Raw genomic sequence first — 8,947 nt, 5'->3', positions numbered from 1 at the left:
CATGACGTGGAGAAGGCGGAGCGTAGGAAAGAGTAGGAGCTTCTTAAAGAGATAGATTGGGTCCAATTTCAAGTTGTCAAATTTCTTTTCTTTTTATAAAGACAAAAAACTGAACAAATTTGTATTTCATTTTAAAAATTGTAAATTTATTTTTTATTACATCAAATCAGATCTCTTTTTTTAGGGAACATCAGGTGTATTTTTGTTCATTCTTAAAAAAATAATGCACGTTTATGTCAGCTACTAGTATTAAAAATCTCTACCTGAAATTAGGGTTAAGACAACCATAGGAGATACAGTTCAGCTTTATACTCAACCAAGATGTAACAAAATGATCCAATCTGCAGATCACGACCAGTATTTATTGCATGATTTTGTTTCAAACACAGTTTTATAAAATTAGGATTCATTTTAGTACAAAGAAGGGTTTCTGTTTCATTACAAATGAGGCGTGTCAAAAATTCAGCAGCAGTCAGCAAAATCACAGCAGCCTCGTCACAGGGGTTTGTTTGGAAGGATTTGCTCAGAGGTGTTGGTTCAGCCACAGCACGGTGTTGAGGAAGCAGTCAACCTGAGTGTCCACCCTGGACAGAGAGTGTCCGTCCTCTGGAAACCACAACAACCTGGAGAGAGAAATGAAACGGCAGAAGTCTAAGGGTCTGGGCCACCATTTTAGGTTTTTATGCTGCTTGCTTGTACCTGACAGGTGAGCCTCTGCTCTTCAGTACTTTGTAGAGCTCTAGACCCTGATGAGGAGAAACTCGTCTGTCCTTCCCACCCAACATCAGTAGCACTGGTGCTTTGATCTACACACATTAAACACAATGACATTGACTTGATAAAGGTCAGGTAAACTCTTTCTTCCCGTAACTAGAAGTAACTATAATTCAAAAATCCTATCTGTTGATGAAAGTAATGTTTTATAGCGTCTCTAAACCTCGAAACTGTTATGTGAACATTTTTATGTTGGAGATTAGCACCCTCTAGAGGGCATTTTTGGTAATACAGGGAGCTTTTAAATGTTCAATAAATCATGTTAAGAATTGCTACTGAAACATTTGACAATAGAAATTAACTTCTGGCCTAAATAAGGTTATTTATCTGTTTCTTCAAAGCTGTAATATAATAAAGTGTGTGTTTATATGAGTCTTACCTGTGCTGCATGTGTGATGGGAGACTTCAGTAACATTGCAGCCAGGGTTTCAGCATTAGGGATGTTGTCATATGAGAACTGAAAGCCTGCGCTTGTGTATCTCCTGTAAGCAGGAAGACAGAAAAACAAAACTCATGTCATAAAGTGACTATTACAGTCCCATGTGAAAGTATCCCCACCCATTGAGCTTTTGAAGAGAACAAACTTACACAATGTTTTATTTCCCTTTCACTTAATTTGTGTTTTTATGTGCTCATCCAAAAAAGAAATCCAACAAAACCAACAAAAACGGAAGAGGCCCATGAGGTGTGAATACTTTTTCACATCCCACCAGTGCTGCTGTGAATATTGTGCACAGGTTTTCTCACCAGTCCACTATGTCACTGGTTCCCAGTAGCGTAGCGGCGTTAATGACCGGATTCCTGGCTGCGCACGCTCTGTAGGAGTCTGGGTACTGACCAATCAGATGACAGGACAGGAAACCACCATGGGAACCACCAATCACAGCCAAGCGTTTGGGATCGAGGGTTTTGTCACTTTGGAGCGAAGCCATAACAGCCCGCTGTATTACAGGGTGAACACAGACAAGATTAATTTGATGGTGTTAAGGTGAAGGATCTCTGTGTTGTGACAAACACTCATCTGCTAGAACATCAACACTTCGCTCATCATAGGTTTATTTCAAGAGACACACAAGGAAACTTGATACCTGAACATCTTTTACATCCTGACTCCCAATCTGACCAATCAGGGATAAAATGCTGTCTTGTCCGAATCCTGTGGATCCCCGATAGTTCACTGGATGGAAACAGAAAAAAAGGCAGAGCGATGACAGCTGAATTACAAAGGGATCAAATACTTGGAACCCCAAAAAAAATAATACAATCTGGTTATGATTGTGATCGCTGGCATACGATGTAATCCAAAACAGATATTTAAAGTAAACTTTTAAAGTGCAGGAAAAAAATCCAGGCTGACATTGCCACAACTGATACACACAGCAACTTTACACACATGGGATCTTTCCAGGTGTTTTCCTCATACACATCTGTAAGCTTATGAAAGTCGCTATCTGTGTGTTTCTGGGAGAATTTCTGCAAACGAGCAAGGAAACAAAATATCTCACCCATAAGCACGGCAAAGCCCAGTTCAACCAGTCCAGCGGTGGTGCTGTTCCACTCTGCAGGGAACTGGGAGTGAGGGCCACCTAAACGAGCAAGGCATTATTCTGGGTGTTTATATGTGCCGTTTTGCTATGTGAATATTACCCATGCAAAGCCAAAGAGAGGTCCAGACCATGGATGAAGACAACTACAGGTGTTCCGGTTTCACAGAAGAGACGGGACGGTTTGACCAAGATGGAGCTGAAATCTAAACCAGCTGTTTAGAAAACAAACAATGAAGAAGAACGAAGAACAGAACTTACTCAAACATTTGGTTTTTTTGAAAGTTTTTTTATTCTAAACCTTGCAGGAATTCACAAGTGGGAAAATCTCAAATGTTTTTTGTTATATTATTGTTCATATTAATGATCCAGCTCTTAAATGTGCAGTAACATTTATTAAAAAACAAATATGTTTTTTTTTTTTTTTTTACATATTTGTTAAAACTGTTACCATGTCGTTCTTGTATGTCCTGAGACAGATAATCTGTCCATCCAGGTTTGACAGATTACATCACACGTTTACCATGTTACTCCCCAAGGAAATCTTCTAATGAGACAGAAGCTGAAAGCTCACGGTAACGTTGGTTGTCCTCGTCTGATGTAGGTTTGACATCAAAGATCGTCCAGAGGTAATCAAACGTCGTGACGGGCTGCTGCAGAGTTCTCCAGGTTACAGTCTCGTCTGCTGATGGGAGGAATCCCACCCTCTGCACACACCAGAGCAACACATTACCTGAGCAGGAAAACCCATTCGTCTGGGTTACATGATGTAGGTTGGTGTCGGTGTGTGTGTGTGTGCGTGTGTGTGTGTGTGCGCAGTGTGTCTGACCAGCGTGGGAGGCAAGTTGGGGCTGGAGCAGCAGACGACCATCAGGTCTCTTTGGACTGTCAGTAGCTTCCAGCTTCCATAAACCTTAGAAAGATCAGAGACGTCTGCAGCTGAAATGCAGGAAAGACAAAAAAAAATGTCAAACTCATGTATTAAATCCTTCTACTCCACAACTGTGTGCAATTTATTTATTTATTTATTTTTGCTCTATTACAGTAAATCTCAATAAAACACACTTGACATTAGTAGTTGTAATGTGACCAAACGTGGAAAGGTTTGAATACTTTTAAAAGATGTATGAGTTTATGATACATATATAACAACTGCACTGTCAAAAGTGTTCTTCCAATTTTATAGAGTTCGCAACGCGGGGCTTTTATTTTTAAATGTCATACCTTCCACCTGTCTCTGGTGTTCTTGGTGAAGATGAGACGAGGAATGAGGAGGAGGAGAAGGAGGAGGATTTGGAAAGTAAGAGTCGGCAGGAAGAGGAGGGGCCGAATTTTGGGCAAAAGGAGAAGGAGGAGGTGGAAGAACAGGAGACAGAAGAGGAGGAGGGAAGAGAGGGACAGCTGGTGGAGGAGGTGGTGGTGGAGGTGAATACAAACACCAATAAGGGGATGGAGGGGGAGGAAGGACAGGAGTGGGAGGCTGGGAGGGAGGAGGAGGGAAAATGAAAGATGGAGATGAGGACAGAAGAGAGGAAGGGGGGGGAGGCGGAGGAGAGGACGGACTCTTACTATCAGAGAGGGAAGAGACTTTCTTTGTTCCTCTGTCCACCATGAAGACATCCTGACAGAAAACACAGAGCATTTTAACTGCTAATGACTCAAAATCAAACACAACTCGCTTTATTTTGAAAGTATGGCATGAATATCTTCTTGTTGGTTGCAGACAGCTGTGAGCGTTACCTTCCAGTTTCTAACGGCGCTGCTGAACACGACTTTCTGACCGTCTGCAGACCAGCAGCGGGACGGCAGCGCTTCATACACGCCCGCAAATTCACCTGGAACCACCAGAAATGTACAAGATTACTAATCCAGATATAATCTAGATGTTAATTAATTAAAGCTCCAACCGTTTAGACCAACGCGTTGCACTGAGTGGGTCTTCATTGGGTGGCCTGATCGACCTTTAACCCACCAGTCTGAGGTCTGCTGATCACGTCCAGCAAGGTTGAGGTCTTCCCACTGCTCAGGTCCAGCTGTGCAGGTTTAATATTCAACTGTTAACGGACAGAAAACACACAGAGAAGTACGAAACAACCCAAACACACCCCACACCTGCTGCACACTGAGGCACTGGTTGTGAGGCCCAAACACACTGCCCTGCAGGTAGATCAACGTGGACCCATCTGGACTCAGCCTGGGACAGGACACGGAGAGGTTGTCCCCCGATATACACTCTGGGACAGGAGAGAGGAGGGTGTAGATCGCAGAGGTCAAAGGTCAGACGATCAGAGACGAAGACGTTAATAGAGACGGAGGTAAAGGTCTCACCACAGCGTCCATCCAGGCTGAGTCTGAATAAAGCCGACCTGGAACACAAGGAAGATTTTAAAAAAAAGGGAACAGAGACGGTAAACCCTAATTTCTCTACATCATGCTTTAGATACATTTCTGGAAAGGTTTTGAAAAATTGTTTGAAAAAATAAGACAGAGAAATGAATAATCCACGCACAATCCTGGGATTTTTTAATTTAACTGAATTTATTAAGCTACGATCGAGAGTCAAGGCAGGAAAATATTAGAATCGATTCCAATCAGGAAGTAAACACTTACGCCAGGCTTTTAGAATAAAACACACTCTGAATCCTCCTGGTAAATACTTGGTAGTGTGAAAAAAGTTTCCATATCAACAGCAAAGAAATATTCTAAAGCGAGGGATAGAAGCAGATGTATTTCTAAACAGCAGACGCTCTTTAAGGGTTTTTTTTCTCATTTCTGTTGATGTCCAATATAAATATCTAAAGACATAAAGGACATTTTACTACTTTGAGAAGCTCCCAATCTTCCCCCAGCCTGTAGCTCGATCATTTATACATGTTCTCGTGTTAAATACTTAAAAGTTCAAGATATAAATTAGATTAAAGTGATAAACTACTTTTTGTCATTCTTCTTCACTCTAGGTGTGTGTAATAAAGTCTGAAACCTGCGGTTGGAGCAGAACTTCAGTCCAAGTCTGAAAGGTTCATGGTACCAGCCGACAAAAAACACAGCCTGGCTGCCGGGAGCCCACAGCGCCTGAGGAAAACATTCATATATTGGTTAACCATCAGAAAATAAAGTTTCTGCTGTGATTAAAAACATCAGTGATGAAGAAGTGAGGTTGGCGTCTCTCCTCACCTGTCCAGGTGAGACGTCCTGCGGGACGCCCTGCAGCACATGGACCTCACCATGATGCAAATCCACCACACAGAGCACTGGGACACTCTTACTGGTCAGAGCCTCGCCCCAGTCCTCACAGTACACGCTCCTGTCCTGTGTGGACACAAAGACATCTCCGTACAGCGAACTCGATATAGGGGGGGTGTTTCCGTGGCGATGTCTGTCAACCTTTCTGCTCGCGGATTCTCCAGAGCGCGTTTCTGCCGACGAGCTGCGGCTACGCTCAGCTACGAACAGCAGCTTGCTCTCACACTCTGACCAGGACAGGCAGCCGAACTGGGCTGGACGCACACAGCGAGATATGAGGGACGTGTCAAAGTACCACACTCACGGACGATGCTCAGTCCGATCTCTTACTGTCGTCGTACACTCTGCCGTGGATGTTCAGGGCCGACAGGTTGAGGCTTTTCCTGAGGCCGTGTCGGTCCCAGATCTGAACAGGAACGAGAACAAGCAGCAGCTTATTGAGATGTTAAAGCGTTTAAAGCAGGTATCGTTCTTACCTCTAGGAGCTGCTGGCTGCCCGTCTCCCTGACAACAGCCCTCAGGCCACGAATTGGCGACAGTTCACTCAGTAACCTGAAGAACAGAAATGAATTACTTCTGCAAAATAGTCACCATTGTCATCTGAAGAAAAACAGAACTGGAACTGCCAAGTTATTGACCTAAAGTTGATTGAGCTTATCAATCACAATTGACCAATGATTAATTGATAAGTGGCCATTTTCTCTTCTTTCCATGACACGATGGACTATGTTTTTCATCATTTAGAAAACAAAACACATTTTTATATTTTAATCATTTGTGGTTGAGAAGTTCACACTGCTTTATCAGGAAGCGCAGATGAATGAGTCACATGAAGTGCATTTTCCATCTCATGCCGAACTTTGGACTGTTTCACTTTCCCGTTCTGGTATGGCTCCACCACCTTTGTTTCTGCATTAACTGGCTGGGATTAAGGATGTCCAGTCGCACCATCTTCTGGATGGCGGGCACACAACAACACTAAAAGTGGGTCTAAGCAGATATCATCAGTTATTCGACTGGGACTCATTTTAAGCGATTATCACAAGTCAATTAATTGTTTGCATCCCTAGCCGAGCCACATCTCCTGTGCCGGCAGTTTTTCACAATAACTATTTCCGTGTGCACAGCTTGAACACAAACATTGCTCCTTTGTTTTTCACTTTTTATAATCCCATGCATGGTGAAAAAGAGAATGCATCTTCTATTCTGTAAGATCTGGTGGATCGTTGAATCATTGTTTGTGCCGATTACAACAAATTGTATAGCCTGTAGGCTGATATAGTTTTAAAAGTATAGACATTTATTCTTGCCTAGTAAACCTCAATATTTACTTTTCTTTTATGTAAAGGCATAGGTCAATTCCAGTTGAGCAAGAGGGAGGAAACATTTCTGCAGTGTTAAGTCTTTGAAGCTTAAAAGCAGTCTGCTCTGCCTGACTAAAGTATTTTGTTTCACTGAAGGTTTTATAAAGCTACAATCATTCACTTCAGGAAGTCTTTTATTCCAGCAGCTATCACTCAAACAAATGAAACATTTGTACAGGTTTTATGGTTAAGGTTTAATAGCAGCTGTAAATCTAACTGAGGATGAAACAGTTGCATTAAAGCAAGCACCACTCACTCTCCAGACAGAGGTGAACATGGCCCAGGTGGGAGGACGGTCCTGATGCTCTTGTGGTTGTTGCTGTCAGCGATCAGAGTCCACTGCTGTGAGTAGCGAAGTCTGGAGTTTCGGACCAGGTCAGTCTGGATCCACTCTGCATGTGTACACAGTAAAAAGTTTGGATTTGTTAAAATGGGCCTCTGGCAAAAGGATTAGATCAATTTATGTTACACAAAGGCTTTATTTTGTGTCTCTATAATTGTTTGCAGGAATGTGATAGTTACAGTATCATTAATGTCCTCAGGCGAAGGGAGGCAGATCTGCAAAAACTTTACAATGTAGAGATCTGGGAAACAGCTCAACAAAATAGAAATGGCTTAATCAAAGTCTGGACGTAAATCCTATTGAAATGTGACCTTAAACAGGTTTACATGTACAAATATTCCTCCACAGCAATATGCCAGTTATCACAAACAGTTTATGGCAGATGTTGTCAGTAAGCATGGCCCAAAAAAGTTATTAGATTTATGGGGTGAACATTTTTCATAGAGAAAAATCTGTTAAATTGCCAGTTTTTATGGTAAGATTTGATTTCAGCAAAGTGTTTAAAAATGTAATTAGTTAATTTTATTGTTAGGATTATTTTAAAACAGAAGAAACATGACGGCTTTAATAATAACTAGAACATTTCTGAAGAACTTTAAATGGGGCTTGCCAAAGTGTGCCCGTCTGATGCTACAAATTATCATCAATGCTAAAGTAAGCTGCAATGTACTCAATAGCATGCAGAGACTCACAAACATGTTCAGTAACATGGACTTACTCCATTATGTATGTTAAAATTAGTTTACAAGTTAAAATGAGCCAAATTGCTAACATTAGCCTAAATGCTGTCACTAGCATGTTATTTTACATTTTCTTCCTCCATTCAGTATACCAAGTGTGACTAATAAATAAGAAAAATAGATAAAAGGCTAATGCTAATGGGGAGCAGTGAAATGCTAATATTTGTGCTAATGTTGATATACCTCCTTTCTGCACAGTGTATTAACCGACAAAAGAGATGTAACTTCTATCATGAATATAGATTAGCCAAAAACCCTATAAATTACGATGAAATACTGCTACTTTTACTAGCCACCAGAAGTAAGACCCATAATCGTTTCCCCAGTAAGCCTCTCATGAAAGTGGATAGAATGTTCAGTTCCAATGGTATCAATGACATCAGCAGTGATGCCATCACTCTATGATATCACAAGGGGATTTCTCTCTTGAATGTAGCTGGCAGACAGGATTTTCTCTGATCTGCTCCACAGTTCTATCGCGACAGATCACCCTTCAGAGCACGTTCGACGTTCAGAGAAGCAAGAAGTTACTAGAATACAAATATGAAGCAACAACAGATTGTTTGCGAGCATGAAGCTTTTCCAGCTAAGCTTTCATGGGTCGACATGGTAGACCTCAACATCCAAGTTGACTACAACGCTGTCATTTTCCCTGTTGAAGATGACAGCCCCATTGAGCCGGAAGTTGAATCAGAGATCCAGGGGGAATCAAGTCCTTCCGGAAACTTTGAGAGACCAACATCTTTTGAAGTCAAGCAGGAAACAACACCCTCTGCTGGCTTCAAGATCACCTCCTCAGTGGAAGACGTGGCAGAGACTAGCCAACACGTCAAAGATCTGACTAAGCAGGTAGACGATCTTAAAACAGAACTGCAGAGAAAGAATTTTGAACTCCATCAGGAAAGAGACAGAAGGATTACATGTCAGACTGAAGTCAAA

The 8,947-nt window shown here is 41.8% G+C and overlaps 1 protein-coding gene across 2 annotated transcripts in view; it reads right to left on the bottom strand.

Moving 5' to 3' along the window:
• Positions 1-324: 324 nt before the first annotated feature.
• The window catches only part of zgc:136971 (S9 family peptidase), a 14,623-nt gene continuing 6,000 nt past the window's right edge, over positions 325-8,947 (bottom strand). Inside the window, exons 2-22 of one of the 2 annotated variants that reach the window (XM_008423835.2) lie at positions 7,182-7,317; positions 6,038-6,113; positions 5,892-5,967; positions 5,703-5,815; positions 5,493-5,627; positions 5,299-5,390; positions 4,647-4,684; positions 4,431-4,552; positions 4,291-4,351; positions 4,059-4,153; positions 3,888-3,939; positions 3,543-3,563; positions 3,148-3,257; positions 2,893-3,025; positions 2,450-2,533; positions 2,280-2,360; positions 1,863-1,951; positions 1,522-1,715; positions 1,154-1,256; positions 700-806; positions 325-623 (exon numbers count right to left, since the gene is read on the bottom strand). In XM_008423835.2, coding sequence (XP_008422057.1) covers positions 524-623; positions 700-806; positions 1,154-1,256; positions 1,522-1,715; positions 1,863-1,951; positions 2,280-2,360; positions 2,450-2,533; positions 2,893-3,025; positions 3,148-3,257; positions 3,543-3,563; positions 3,888-3,939; positions 4,059-4,153; positions 4,291-4,351; positions 4,431-4,552; positions 4,647-4,684; positions 5,299-5,390; positions 5,493-5,627; positions 5,703-5,815; positions 5,892-5,967; positions 6,038-6,113; positions 7,182-7,317 — 2,018 coding nt within the window. In that variant the 3' untranslated portion in view covers positions 325-523. The remainder of the gene's footprint in view (positions 624-699; positions 807-1,153; positions 1,257-1,521; positions 1,716-1,862; positions 1,952-2,279; positions 2,361-2,449; positions 2,534-2,892; positions 3,026-3,147; positions 3,258-3,542; positions 3,564-3,887; positions 3,940-4,058; positions 4,154-4,290; positions 4,352-4,430; positions 4,553-4,646; positions 4,685-5,298; positions 5,391-5,492; positions 5,628-5,702; positions 5,816-5,891; positions 5,968-6,037; positions 6,114-7,181; positions 7,318-8,947) is intronic. The other variant, XM_008423836.2, reaches the window with a different exon arrangement.

Source organism: Poecilia reticulata, linkage group LG12, assembly GCF_000633615.1.
Source record: "Poecilia reticulata strain Guanapo linkage group LG12, Guppy_female_1.0+MT, whole genome shotgun sequence".
Lineage (NCBI taxonomy): Eukaryota > Metazoa > Chordata > Actinopteri > Cyprinodontiformes > Poeciliidae > Poecilia > Poecilia reticulata.
This window is presented reverse-complemented; position numbering and strand designations above follow the sequence as displayed.